This window comes from Oreochromis niloticus, linkage group LG12, assembly GCF_001858045.2.
Source record: "Oreochromis niloticus isolate F11D_XX linkage group LG12, O_niloticus_UMD_NMBU, whole genome shotgun sequence".
Taxonomy (NCBI): Eukaryota; Metazoa; Chordata; class Actinopteri; order Cichliformes; family Cichlidae; genus Oreochromis; species Oreochromis niloticus.
In genome coordinates, this window is record NC_031977.2 from 37386352 (window position 1) to 37401755 (window position 15404).

The 15404-nt window shown below is 47.2% G+C and overlaps 1 protein-coding gene across 1 annotated transcript in view; it reads left to right on the forward strand.

Moving 5' to 3' along the window:
- The window catches only part of LOC100709101 (formin-binding protein 1), a 72665-nt gene that overhangs the window by 21427 nt on the left and 35834 nt on the right, over positions 1-15404 (forward strand). Inside the window, 1 exon segment of the mRNA XM_013264280.3 lies at positions 17-126. Within this exon segment, the coding sequence (XP_013119734.2) occupies positions 17-126 (110 nt within the window).

Consider the following 15404-nt stretch of genomic DNA (forward strand, 5'->3'; position numbering starts at 1 on the left):
TGTGTTGATGCTGCAGGGCTCGAATCCGGCCGACTGCAGCCATCTTCCTCCTGAGCAGAGACGCAAGAAACTTCAGGGCCGCATCAATAACATCAACCAGGAGATCCAGAGAGAGCGCGAACAGAGGTGACACACACAGACACACAGACACACACGCATCGGTTCCGGGTCGCTGCTCGTGCGGTCGACCGGCCAATCAGTTGAGCAGTATTGCGTTCTTTTTCTCACTTTAATGCTCTGTTCGTTGTTGTATTTCGCCATCTACTCGGTATATTTGTATTCTTTTCCTTTTCCTCATTTTTGTGGTTTTTCGGACTTGTTTCCGACACTCAACATGACCCCAAGGCTCACCTACACCAGGGACTCCCTCATCCAGCTGCAGCCGCAGCTGCAGCCCGGCCTCCGGCTTTTCTGCTCCACTTCCTCGGACTACTTTCCCAAGGAAATACTCCGTGGACACGGAAATAGAAAAAGTCACAATAACAAGGTAACCAGGAGGGGATTAAAGACTAAAGAGGGAGACACACAAACAACGAGCGCTCCCGTCTATTATCCTTGCTAATGTGCAGTCTCTCCGCTCCAAGCTGGACGAGCTGCAAGCCTGCATCAACCACCTGCATGAGTACAGAACTGCCTCCGTTCTGGCATTCACGTAATCGTGGTTAAACAACAGCGACGACGACAGCACGCTGCACATTGATGGCTTTTCACCACCTCTTTGTCTGGACAGAGACCGCGAACGCACCGGGAAGCAACATGGCGGCGGCGTGTGTCTGTATGTAAACAACAGCTGGTGCTCTACAGTCACTGTGAGGTAGAAGCTGTGCACTACAGACATCGAGCTTCTGGCTGTTTCCCTGCGCCCCTACTACCTCCCCAGAGAATTCCCACAGCTTTTCATCATCCTGGTTTACATCCACCCCAGAGCTGATGCAGCTAAAGCCAAAGAGTACATCACCAACACTCTGTACAAAGTGGAACAATTATCACCGGACTCTCCCAAGTTCATCCTGGGTGATTTCAACCACTGTTCCCCTGACAAGTCACTTAAAGGATACCAACAGTATGTTTCATGCAGCACACGTCAGGGGAAGACTCTGGATAAATGCTATGGCTCTGTACCAGATGCATTTAAAGTCCTACCCCTCCCCCCTCTTGGCTCAGCAGACCACCACACCATCCTGCTGGCCCCTGCTTACACCTCAGTTATCAAGAGGATTAGAAAGGTCACCAAAAACATCAGGCAGTGGACAGAGGAAAGTATCCTCACCCTACAAGGATGTTTTGAAGCCACTGACTGGGACAGCGTTCTTTCTCCCTCTGATGACATCAACGACAGTGACATCATACATCTCCTTCTGTGTTGACAACATTATCCCCTCAAAAACAGTCTCCATCTACCCCAACAACAAACCCTGGATCACCAAGGAACTCAAGGAAATCCTTAATAAAAAAAAGGATTTTCTTCACCGGCTCTGCACTGGACAAAAAGGAGGTCAACAGGGAGGTGAAGAGGGCCATAAAAACTGCTAAACTGGAGTATAAAAACACAGCTGAAAAGAAATTCACCACAGGGGACCTCCACTCAGCCTGGCAGGGCCTCAAAACCATGGCCTCTGTGAATACTGCAGTCACCACCCCCAGAACCATCCAGGTCACCACCACCATCCACTGGAAGCCAGTGGAGGTAGTTGAGGAGTACAAATACCTGGGAACCATCTTTGACAACCTCCTGAAATTCTCTGCCAACACAGAGGAGATTCTCAGGAGGTGCCACCAACGGCTATACCTCCTTAGGAAACTCAACTCCTTTGGAGTCAGCACACCCATCATGATGACTTTTTACTATGCCTTCCTGGAAAACATCATGACCTTCTCCATCACCTGCTGGTTCCACTCCCTCAGCCTTCAGAACAAGAACAGACTGCAGCACACTGCATCAGTGTGCTCTAAAATCATTGGCCTGTCTGTCAGAACTCTGGCACAGGTTTTTAGACAAGCAGCCAAAATCATCAGTGACCCCTCTCACATTCTTCACCCCGCATTTCAATGGCTCCCCTCTGGGCGGCGCCTCCGCTGCATTTCCTGCAGGACTGAGAGGAGGAGAGCCATCTTTGTCCCCAAAGCCACTCTGCTTTTTAACTCCAGCTGATAAGAACATTTCCCACACCCATAAACATAAACTACACTCTTCTTATACTACAGGGTGGGCCATTTATATGGATACACCGTAATAAAATGGGAATGGTTGGTGATATTAAAGTCCTGTTTGTGGCACATTAGTATATGTGAGGGGGCAAACTCCTCAAGATGGGTGGTGACCATGGTGGCCATTTAGAAGTCGGCCATCTTGGATACAACTTTTGCTTTTTCAATAGGAAGAGGGCCATGTGACACATCAAACTTATTGGTAATGTCACAAGAAAAACAATGGTGTGCTTGGTTTCAACGTAACTTTATTCTTTCATGAGTTATTTACAAGTTTCTGACCACTTATAAAATGTGTTCAATGTGCTGCCCATTGTGTTGGATTGTCAGTGCAACCCTCTTCTCCCACTCTTCACACACTGACAGCAACACCGCAGGAGAAATGCCAGCACAGGCATCCAGTATCCGTAGTTTCAGGTGCTGCACATCTCGTATCTTCACACCATAGACAATTGCCTTCAGATGACCCCAAAGATAAAAGTCTAAGGGGGTCAGATCGGGAGACCTTGGGGGCCATTCAACTGGCCCACGACGACCAATCCACTTTCCAGGAAACTGTTCATCTAGGAATGCTCGGACCTGGCACCCATAATGTGGTGGTGCACCATCTTGCTGGAAAAACTCAGGGAACGTGCCAGCTTCAGTGCATAAAGAGGGAAACGCATCATGATGTAGCAATTTCAAATATCCAGTGGCCTTGAGGTTTCCATTGAGGAAGAATGGACCCACTATCGTTGTACCCCATATACCACACCAAACCATCACTTTTGTTGTTCCAACAGTCTTGGAGGGATCCATCCAATGTGGGTTAGTGTCAGACCAATAGCGGTGGTTTTGTTTGTTAACTTCACCATTCACATAAAAGTTTGCCTCATCACTGAACAAAATCTTCTGCGTGAACTGAGGGTCCTGTTCCAATTTTTGTTTTACCCATTCTGCAAATTCTGTGCGCCGATCTGGGTCATCCTTGTTGAGATGCTGCAGTAGCTGGAGTTTGTAAGGGTGCCATTTGTGAGTAGCTAATATCCGCCGTAGGGATGTTCGACTAATGCCACTCTCCAGTGACATGCGGCAAGTGCTACGCTGTGGGCTCTTGCTGAATGAAGCTAGGACAGCCACTGATGTTTCTTCGTTAGTGACAGTTTTCTTGCGTCCACATTTTGGCAAATCATGACATTACCAATAAGTTTGATGTGTCACATGGCCCTCTTCCTATTGAAAAAACAAAAGTTGTATCCAAGATGGCCGACTTCTAAATGGCCACCATGGTCACCACCCATCTTGAGGAGTTTGCCCCCTCACATATACTAATGTGCCACAAACAGAACTTTAATATCACCAACCATTCCCATTTTATTAAGGTGTATCCATATAAATGGCCCACCCTGTACTGACACTTTATTCACTTTTAGTCACTTGCAGTTATTTATTCACCTTCAGTCACTTTAATTTTAAAACTGTGTAATTTTAAAAATCTATATACTGTATATTCTGTGTATTTATTATTTCACTCCTATTGCCTGTTCTCATTGTCCTTATCTTCAACGTATGCTGCTCGGTTGTTTGTTAATTGCCCCTCGGGGATAAATAAAGTCTTCTGATTCTGATACGCAGACAGACACACGCACACGCACACGCACACGCAGACAGACACACACACACGCAGACACGCACGCATACGCAGACACACGCACGCACACAGACACGCACAGATGTACACAGAAGCACGTGCACACGTGCACATACGCACACAGACACACGCATACGCAGACACGCACGCACACACACAGACACACACGCACGCACATAGACGCACAGACATGCACACACAGACACACACGTGACAGACGAAGACATACACACATGACTGGGGGATAGGACAGGGAGACAGAAAAAATTAAAGAAAGAGAGGGAGAGAAAGACAAAATAGAGGGGAGAGAGAAAAAAAGAAAAACAAACAAACAAACAGAAATTTAAAAAAAATTTAAAAAAACACCTGAATCACCTGTCGAGAAAAGAAAAAAAAACAGAAGAGAAAAAAACAAAAAAGAGCAACATAATAAATACAACACCATCACAATAAACTAGCTAACAGTAGATAACAGTAGATACTAAATATAAAATGTTATTGTGCAGCACGCAAGATCGACAGCACACAATGTGCTTTGAGGTAGCAGCCAAGAAAGGTGTAGTTTGTGTCTGTGAACATCTGTGTGCACACCTGTGTGGATCAGCACGCTTGTATTCAAAAGGTTTCTCCATGTAACGATCTGCTAGGTGTCTGCTAGTGTGGGGAGCCATACCCCCGTCCCCCAGGGCATGAAGCAGGTATGGAGGAGATCCAGGCCCCAGACATCCAGAGGCCTCAGAATACGAGGACCCAAGGAGGACCACCAAAGGGGCAACCGTGCCACCCTCCTGGGAAGAGCTGAGGAGAGCCCCAGACGAGGGGTCACCCAGCAGCCATGGAGCAGAGGTCAGAGGGGGTTGCAGTGACGTGCCCACGGGCTCTGCCGGCAGCCAGCTGTGCCAGAGAGGACCGAGCCCCAGGCCCAGAGGCCTGAGGGTGCCCCACCCCCGAGAAGGGGGCCAGCCAGGCCACAGGCGCCAGGCCCCGCCAAGCAGCGACCAGGAGTGAGCCGGTACATACATGAGCTCCCAGTCCCAGACACCAAGAGCCACCACCGTCTGAGGGCATCAGCCACCGGCAGGGAGTGTGGTGAGGGGAGATAGGCCTCCATACCTTGGAGAGCCTGAGATGTTCCCAGAGAGGTGGAGTCTAAGACCCGACCTGATACACAGACGAACAGGCACACACAGACACAAACGTGCATTCCCACCCCCATATACACATAAGCAAATATTCGGCACTCACCCAACATGGAGACAGACACAAATAGACACTGTACACACAATCACACTCCCCAAACATACTCTATATCCCAGGTTCAGGTACCCTCGCCCCCAGAGGGGCAAACCTTACCTAGACCCAGGAGATGTAACCCTTTTACCTGGGGTGGACGCAAGCAGACCGCCACCTTATCTGCAGTAGCAGGGAGGCCCCGCATCCAAGACCCCAATCTGACGGCCAACATCACCTTCCAGCCCCCCAGCCCTGACGGTTAACAGAGAATGGGGGTGAGTGAAGACCCCAAAACTCCCTCCACCTGCTCATATGTAGTGCTGCTGCATGTTGTACTAAAGTGCATTTAAAACACAGGAGGGCATGGTGCTTCCTGCCAGAGAGCAGCACAGCTCCTCCCGAAAACCCTCAGTGTCATATATGCATTTAAAATTGAGGATAGGGCACCAGCGCCAGAGGTGGGTTTGAATACACAGACCATCCTCTGGATGCTGTATAACGTGCCCACCCCCAAGGCCCTATATGTATGTGTTATGAGAGTATGAGTAATGTGGATGTCTAGGTCACGGAATAAAATTGAGGCACAGGTGGCCAGAAGGGGACAGAGGGGGAGTGCCTCCCCTGCACCCTGGTGACACACCTGCACCCCAAGCCCTGCATGTGTGGGTGGGTGTGGTGGAGTGGGAAGAGGGAGGCAGCTGAGGATGAGGAGGGGGCCAGCTCCCCCACTGACCCCAGTAGGCACCCCCTACACCCTGGAACCCACCGGGGTAAGGGGGGCCCCAGGCCCATCCGGACCGGGGCCCACAGCAGCAGCACCGCCCAGCTCACAGAGTCCGGGGCAGCCCACCCGACTCCACCGCAGAGAAAACTGCACCCACCCCATCATCCAATCTTCTCCCAGACTACACAAGACAATGGACACCCAGGTTGAGTTCATTCTCCACCTCTCCTATATCTCTCCCCACCTGCAGAGTGAGCTCCTGGAGAGAGGAGACCTCCTGCAAAGATGTAACAGCCTCCCCACCAGTTAGAGAGCCCTCCAGTTGGGCCAATGCACTAGAGGTCCCCCGCACCAGGGCTGAGCCCCCATGCACCCACCTGCCCACCCACAACCCTGGCGACACAATAACCAGGACCCAAGCCCCCAAGACCCACCCAGAGCCCCAGCCCGGGGGTGGAGCACCCCCAGACCTCCAAGCCCCCACGCCCATCCCGGACCCACCCAGGGGCAGCCAGGCTACCAGGCCAGTAACCAACGTCCGCCAGCACAGACCCTCCCCCATCTCCGCTGTACGCAGCCACAAGGAAAACACCATCTAAGAGCCACCAGAGCCCCTAACCAGGTCATGGCAACAAACCCCGGGTTAGGCCTTCCAGGGAAAACGTCCCTAGGGAATCCCCACACACCCTAAGCCCGTCCCTACCCCCATATCAACCACAATAGCGAAGGCAGGACCAAACCATGACCCCCCCCACCCCTACTAGGTGATGAAGCCGATCAAAGGAGCCCAGAGGGATTGATCAAATGTGGTGGCGGAGACTGTATAAAGACTAATGTGATCTAGACTAAGGAGCTTGGAAAGTAAAGCGTCTGGACTTCTTTGAGTTGCTTGAAGACGTTTCACCTCTCATCCGAGAAGCTTCTTCAGTTCTAAGGGTCAGTGGTGGAGAGTCCCAGATTTAAACCTAATGGGAGTTTCCCCCCCAAAGGGGGACAAAGGACCCCCTGATGATCCTCTACCTAATCACATGAGCCAAGGTGTGAAAGCGGGTGTGGGTCCTAATCAGCCAGAGTTTCGGGTGAGCTCATTGTGAAACCTGGCCCCACCCTATCATGTGATTTCCTGAGGTCAGATGGCCCAGGATGTGAGTGGGCGTTAAGGCGTCTGGGAAGGGATCTCAAAACTGGATTATAGATGGCAGACAGTTGGTGTCGTAAACCACCGCCTCTGTTCAAAGATGGTCGCTCACAGTGGACGTAAATGGCTTCTTTCACTCCTCTTTCAAACCATCTGTCCTCTCTGTCCAAAATGTGAATGTTGGCATCCTCGAAAGAGTGACCTTTGTCCTTTAGATGCAGATGGACTGCTGAGTCTTGTCCCGTGGAGGTGGCTCTTCTATGTTGTGCCATGCGCTTGTGAAGTGGCTGTTTGGTCTCTCCAATGTAGAGGTCTGGGCATTCCTCGCTGCACTGTACAGCATACACCACATTGTTAAGTTTGTGTTTAGGAGTTTTGTCTTTCGGGTGAACCAGTTTCTGTCTGAGTGTGTTGCTGGGTCTGAAGTACACTGGGATGTCGTGCTTGGAGAAAACGCTCCTGAGTTTCTCTGATACACCAGCTACATAGGGGATGACAATGTTGTTGCGTCTGTCTTTCTTATCCTCCCTCGCTGGTGTCTGATCTTCTTTTCTGTGCATCTTTGCAGACTTTATAAATGCCCAATTAGGATAACCACATGTTTTAAGTGCTTCCTTTACATGTGTGTGTTCCTTCTTTTTCCCTTCAGGCTTACGGTGCGTTCACACCGGACGCGAAAGAGGCGAGCGAAAACGCCCCAAACGCCCCTAATGTCACGCGTGCACATTTGCACCTCAACGCGTGTCCAGGGAAAATCCACCGCGCCTCAAAATTGCATCTTTCCACGCGCGTGAACCGGAAATGTGGGAGGAAGTTGTGCCAGATGTGTTGTGCTGCAGATGTCCTCTGAATAAACACATTATCTTGTTAGCGGAAAGGTATTTGTACATCAGTGGGAAAATATCGGGACAGTAGGCGGGCTTGCTAGCTTTTGCACGGTTTCATCGGGTCAGTCTGGAAATTAAAAAGCAGAATGAATGAACTTACCAGGTTGCCCAATCTCCTCACTAATGTGCCTCCAAGCTAGGTCCGTTTTATTCCTGTCTCGGTAGAAGTAGCAACTAGCATCATTTAGCTCTGGATGATTAGCCACGGCACAGATGAGCTTTTCCTCCATACGGAGTGACTGGATCTGCCCCTTTGACCTAGTTACAGCCACGTCACCAGGCTCCTGATTGGTTGTCGGGGCGTGATTTGACACCGGAGTTCATATTTTCCAACTCAGCGTGTGCACAAAATGCAACACACAACCTGACGCGCGTGGTTTTCTTTCGCGAGTCACACGCGCCCCACGCGGTACACTGACGCGCGTTTCACGGGTTTTGGCGTTTTCCCGACGCAAATCTGCCTCCGCATTTTCGCCGGACGCGCAATCGCGTGTCATCGTGCTCTTTCCATTGACTTTACATGTGAACCTGACGCTCTGGCCGCCTCTTTCGCGTTCGGTGTGTGCGCACCGTTAGAGGGAACATGTTCTGCCCGGTGGTGTAGGGTCCTGATTACCCCAAGTTTGTGTTCCAGAGGGTGATGGGAGTCAAAGAGGAGGTACTGGTCCCTGTGTGTGGGCTTCCAGTAAACTTCAATGTTGAGGTTGCCATTCTCTTCAATGTGCACGGCGCAGTCCAGGAAAGGCAAACAGTTGTCCTTTGTGTCTTCCCTGGTGAACTTGATGTTTTTATCCACGGCGTTAATGTGCGCAGTGAAGGATTCCACTTCTTGTCTTTTGATTTTGACCCAGGTGTCATCTACATATCTGTACCAGTGGCTGGGTACTCTCCCTTTAAAAGAGCCAAGACCCTTTCTTTCCACTTCCTCCATGTAAAGGTTGGCTACAATAGGTGACACGGGGGAGCCCATGGCACAGCCATGTTTTTGTCTGTAGAAACCCTTGTTTATTTGAAATATGTAGTGGTGAGGCAGAGGTCTAACAGTGTGCAGAACTGATCGGGTGTGAAGTTGGTCCTGTCTTCCAAGGAGCTGTTTTCTTGTAGTCGTTTTCTGACAGTCTCCGCCTCCGTGGTGGGAATGCAAGTGAAGAGAGAGACTACATCAAAGGACACCATGGTTTCATCTGGATCCAGGGTAAGTTTCTGGACCTTGTCGGTAAAGTCGGTGGAGTTCTTGATGTGATGTGGGGTGTTCCCCACAAGAGGTGCTAGGACGGTAGCAAGGTGTTTCGAGATGTTGTAAGTGGCTGAGTTTATGCTACTGACAATGGGTCTGTGTGGGACACCTTCCTTGTGGATCTTAGGAAGTCCGTAAATGCAGGGTATGGCATTCCCAGGGTAAAGGCGGTGATATGTGAGGCGGTCAATGATTTTGTCCCTTTCAAGGTCTTGAAGGCAAGCTACAACTTTCTTTTTGTAGCTGCTTGTGGGGTCTCGCTTTAAGGCTTCATAGGTATTGTTGTCACTGAGGAGCAGTGTTGGGCAAGTTACTTGAAAAAAGTAATCAGTAACTAATTACTGATTACTTCCCCCAAAAAGTAATCCCGTTACTTTACTGATTACTTATTTTCAAAAGTAATTAATTACTTAGTTACTTAGTTACTTTTTAAAAACACAATTTACAACCTGAATAGGTGATAAAGCGATAGATCTTTCACCCCAATTCTACTTTTTCTGCATAATCCATCATACAAAATGTAATCAAATGGAAATGTCTCTTTTTAAAACTTGTTTTATTAGTTTTAATCTTTTAACTTTATGCATCAAGCAAAAATTAAATTATATGCAACATTCTCTGACTGGAAGAAATTTGTTTAACATTTAAACCTATTTTCTGCACATTCCAGCACATAAAATAAAATATTTTTTTGTGTTTACACTCACTCTTTCAAATAGATGCAAGTAAAACACAGCAGAAAATAAATAAAGTCAAAGGCTAGTTGCTCTATTTTCACCTGTAAAGCAGGACGGGGGTAGGCGGAGGTTTACCCTGGTGCAGGTGTGCCGCAGCGGTCAGTTGAAGACTCCGCGAGTTTCTCTGTGAATTTCCCATTACAGTCGTAGCGCACTCGGCGCTTGCTTGGAAGTTAAGGGTTTTTTTTCGCTGTAAAAAGAAGTTTTCTTCCCACGCACAACGGACGCTAATGTTTTTGTCACTTTTTATGGAATCAAACTCAAAGTAAGGTCAGTACTTCCACGCTTTAAACGCTGCACGCTCATACTCTCTCCCGTACTTGATATATTATCCATTGTTGATCTGCAGACAGCTGTTGTCACGAACGTCGCACTCGCTTATGTCACTGTCATGAGACATTCTCGCAAAAAACTCAGTTTTAGTAACGCAGTAACGCAGCGTTCCTACGGGAAAGTAACTGTGATCTAATTACCGTTTTTGCAATGGTAATCCCTTACATTACTCGTTACTTGAAAAAAGTAATCGGATTACAGTAACGCGTTACTGCCCATCTCTGCTGAGGAGAGTAGTGATCTTTGTGTGGTAATCCGTTGTGTTTAGGACCACGGTGCACCTTCCCTTATCCGCTGGTAATATAGTGATGTTGTGGTCTTTGCTCAGGGAAGCGACGGCCTTCTTTTCTTTTAATGTGAGGTTAGACGGAGGGACTTTGGCACTGGAGAGGGTGGCTGAGACTTTCATCCTGATCTGCTCTGCTTCCGTCTGTGATAATCTGTTAATCCGTATGGCAGTTTCTGTGGCTGTGATGAGGTCCACTATGGGCAACTGTTGTGGAACAATGGCAAAATTCAGTCCTTTGGCTAATACTTTCTGTCAGGAGTTTTCCTGTATTGCAACTCAGGTCAGAATAAAAACGCTCAGACAGGTTTAACGTGTACACGGGTGAGACTCAGGGAGACTCGCGCCCTGCAATAAAAGCAGCCTTTATTCATAGAGCACGTACAGGAAGAGATAAAATAGAACTGTGCTGTGTGCAGGCTTCCTGTGGAGTCTGCACAGAGTGTAACTTCCCCATTTAAGCTGAACACTGAAAGAGCAAACACATCTAGATAATGAAATGTACTTTTAAGCGTAACATAATAAAAATCCTAAAATCCTAAAAAATCTCTTAACATTCCCTCCTGTTGTACATATGTATATGTACAGTTCATAGCTTATTGTATCTGTTGAAAGATTTTATTATGTTTATGTTTAGAAGTACATTTCATTTAAGGTTTTCTAGATGTGTTTGCTCTTTTTTTACTAGAGAAGTTACGTTGTGCAAGCTCAACAGGAAGCCTGCACGCTGTGCAAGCTCTGCAGGAAGCCTGCACAGTTGTATGTTATCTCTTCCTGCATGTTTCTGAGACGCAAACATGCTTGAGTATAAATAAAGGCTGACCACTGCTCCAGGGTGTGTGAGTCTGCTGTGTGCCGTGTGCACGTTAATTTGTAAAACCTGTCTGAGTGTCATTTATTCCAATCTGAGGTGCATTACAGGAAAACTCCTCACATTTCTTGGTCCTCCGAGCCGGATTAACATAACACTTTTGTGTGATCCCACGGGAAAACCTCATCGAGTCCTGACGTCGTGAGAAGCCCGCGCTGAAGTCTGTCGACAGCTCCTGTCTAGGTACAGGATAAAGACCAGAGACGTGAATTCGGGTTCTGGCCAGCGTTTTTAGAAGTGGTCCACGACGGTGGGGGTCGATGAGGAGGACCTGACAACCCGGCAATAACTCAACAAGCAGGTGAATATTGACACTCTGAGACACGTTGCGTAAAACCGTGTAAGCTCGCCCAGAGGGGCTGGTAGCATGTAAAGCTCGCCTGAAGAAGGCTGGTAGCATTTTAAAATAAAATAGAGCTCGTCTGGGACTGGTAGCTCCCCTGTAGTGGGTAAAGTTAGTGCGCGCATAAAGGTATTTATTGTTTTATTTTTGTGTTGATGGAATAAGTTGATTTTACAGCACAATAAGGAGGCTGAACTATTCCACTAATTTGTTTACTGTTGGCCACCCAAGTACTGGTGAAGAGAGAAAAAGGTCGTGTTTGATCACGTAAAGCTGACACCGCTTTCAAGAATAGCTTGAAAGTAGAAGGCCGTGTCAACTACCTCTCTCGATTCTCGTGCCAGAGAAGGTGCCGCAGTTGTGTAGTTGTAAAGGATTAAAATGGGTAACGAAGCTTCAAAACTCACTGCTGACGAGCAGTGGTTAGAGAAAAAATGTCCAGGCGCCGGACAAATTAGTGCATGTAGATGGAGAAATCCAAAAAAAAACTAAATGTCCCACATGGGAGGGAAAATGTAGCCCCTCCGCATTGACTAAATTAAAAGAAACCCTCCAAGTAGAAATAAATACTGAAAAGAATCCAAAAAAGAAAACAAAACATATTCAAGAGTTGCAATATTTTAAAGCATGGAAAGAGGAGGAAGAAAGACGTAGTGAAAATAGACAAAAAAAGCAAAAGAAAAAAGAAACAGCGTTACAAAGCCCACAGCCACCCCCTTATGTATCAATGCCGTCAGCACCAGAACCGCAATCAAAAAATCCGTTTATCAACCAACCTAACCCCTATGCTCAAGCCCGAAACGCATTAAACTGTATGACTGTAAATAAAAATCCACAGGAAGACATAGGGAAAGATCTGTCAGGCAGGGACATGGGAGGAAGTGTTGACCCCCCAGGACCCTCTGAATTATTCCCAATGATAGCCACACCTAATCCTAGATTTGGACAGCTAACCGGTGATGCAAATAATGAGCGAGATGAGAACCCAAACATATTTGTTTTTAGACCATGGTCACAAAAAGATAGACAGAATGTACTCAAAGATGTCCCATCTTTAAATGAAGGCTTCATACAGTGGAGAGAAGCTGTCGAGTTAATTAGAAGACAGTGGTATTTAAATGGCCATGAAATGCTCCAAGTGATACAAGACTTGTTAGGATTAAGAATGGGAACAGTGAGGGAAGATTTTACAGGATCAGACGAACATGGTAGGGCCCTAGCTCCTGTATCTGCTGACTTACAAACTGCCATAACACACTTGTATGAGCGGATTAGAGTCCGCCTGGCCCCCAGAGCAGATTATGCAAAAATAGGAGAAGTAAAACAAAAGGAAGCCGAGACAGCATCAGACTTCCTCGACCAGCTACGCCCGGTTTTTAGACAGCATTCAGGCCTAGATTATGAAGAAGGCCCAGAGAGACCATATCAACAGCAATTAAAGAATGCATTCTTAAATGGTCTCCTTCCCCCAGTTAGAGCCCATGTTGAAAAACACTGGGTGACAATGAACACCGGTAACCTAACAGATGCTCTGCAGTATGCAGAACATGCAATCCGAGTGCTAAAAAAGAAAGAGAAAGGAGGTGTTTTCACTGTGGATCCTGAAACAGGATTCGTGGCATTTGCTGGTGGATACAGAGGACAGAGACAGGGACAGCAGAGGAACAAAGGAAGGAGAAGAGCAGGTTTCAGAGGAGATAGAAGGGACAAAAATGATAGAGACAATCGCTGTTATAACTGCGGAAAGGAAGGACACTTTGCAAGAGACTGTAGGAATAGAAGTGAGGATCAGAGCAAGTGACTAGAACAGGAAACAGAAGAGGAAATAGAAATTTTCAACATAGAACAGTTGCTCCTAGGTTCTGAACACAAACCCACAGTAACAATCCATGTCAGTGGCCAACCTATAACCATGTTATGTGACACTGGAGCATGTAAAACCGTGTTAAATCAAAAGCCCCAAAATTTAAAATACTCAAGTGACACCCTGATAGTTAAGTCTGCATCAGGCCACACCAGTGTTAAATCATTAACAGAAGGATTGTTGCTAGTACACAAAGAAAGTGGCAGAAGTTGTAAGAACCAATGTATATATGACCCATCCTGCCCAGTCAACCTTTTAGGGAGAGATGCTTTAGAAAAACTAAAGATCGGTGTAGTGCCAGGGCCAGAGGGCATGTATGCTAAACTAATGTTGCATGAAGAGCAAAGTCCTGAGGCCCGTCAGCTTACTGTGTGTGAAGGACAGGGTAAACCCCACTATTATTGGACACTAGACCTGCCTCCATTAGAACCCTTGCAGCATATAGCAAATCGCTATTTGCCAACTCATTCAAGAAAGCTAGACTTTACTGATTACCACAACACCTTAAGGTTCAAACAAAGCCCAGGTCATGACTCCATATATGACCAACAAGTGTACAGACTAGGACCGCAGAAACTCACACTGCAACACCTTTATGTTACCCAAAGCGGCAACGCAGTGTGTTCTGTAATACAGCCAGAAAAGGTACAAGAGCTAAACAGGATGCCAAAACCACATGTGTCAGTAGCACGCAATGACAATATAGACTGGAAAGACTTAGGCCGCATCCTCACTCAGGTTGAAAGGGACAGATATGAGAAAACTGAAGAAACACATGAAGGGTGGTTTCAGGGCCGTATAACAGGATGTATGAGGTACACATTAGGGTGGGTACTCACAACACAGCCAGCAACCCACATGACTGACTGCGCAGATGCACACATGCATGAAGTTAGTGAGGATTGATACACACTCTCTTTAGAGCAACATCCAGAACTAGAAGAACTACCTGCAAAGCTGTGGTCTATAGGACCAACAGACGTAGGACTAATTAAAGGAGCAGATCCTGTTGTAGTAAAAACTACCACAACTTACAGGCCAGTAAAACCACAGTATCCCCTCACAACAGAAGCCAAAGCAGGAATAAAACCAGTAATTGCAGACATGGAAAAGGCAGGCATCTTAATAAAAACAACTAAACTAACCTGTAACACACCTATTTTCCCAGTGAAAAAAGCAAATACGGGAAAGTACCGTCTAGTACATGACCTCAGAGCAATAAATGAAGTAACAGAACAAATCCCACCTGTGGTAGCAAATCCACACACACTCCTGAATCAAGTGACCCCCAAGGAACAGTGGTTTTCAGTTATAGATCTGTCAAATGCATTCTTTTCTGTACCACTGCACCCTGACTCGCAGCATCTGTTCGGGTTCACCTTTGAGGGTCAAAAGTACACATACACAAGGTTACCTCAGGGTTTTCAGAACAGCCCCACTCTGTACGCAGAGGCTCTAAAAAAGTCCATGTCACTGTGCACACTCCCCGCGCCGGGGCAGTTTCTCTTGTATGTAGATGATATACTCATCACAGGGAACACACAAGCAGACTGCAAAGCGAACACAATGACAGTGTTACACCATTTAGCTGAGCAGGGTCATAAAGTCTCACAGCACAAACTACAACTGTGGAGCCCAAAGGTCACATACCTCGGACACACACTCACAGGGGAAGGGAAAACACTGTTAGACAGCAGAAAACTAGCAGTACAAAACGCTCCAAAACCACTCACGAAGCAACAAATGATGAGCTTTTTAGGTCTTTGCAATTATTGTAGAAGTTGGATACCTGAATATGCTTCCTTAGCTCAGCCTTTGCAGAATCTAATTTATGGTAAAAATCTAGCACTGAAAGATAAATTAGAATGGACACCAGAAGCAGAAAAAGCGTTCAGCAATCTAAAACTCGCACT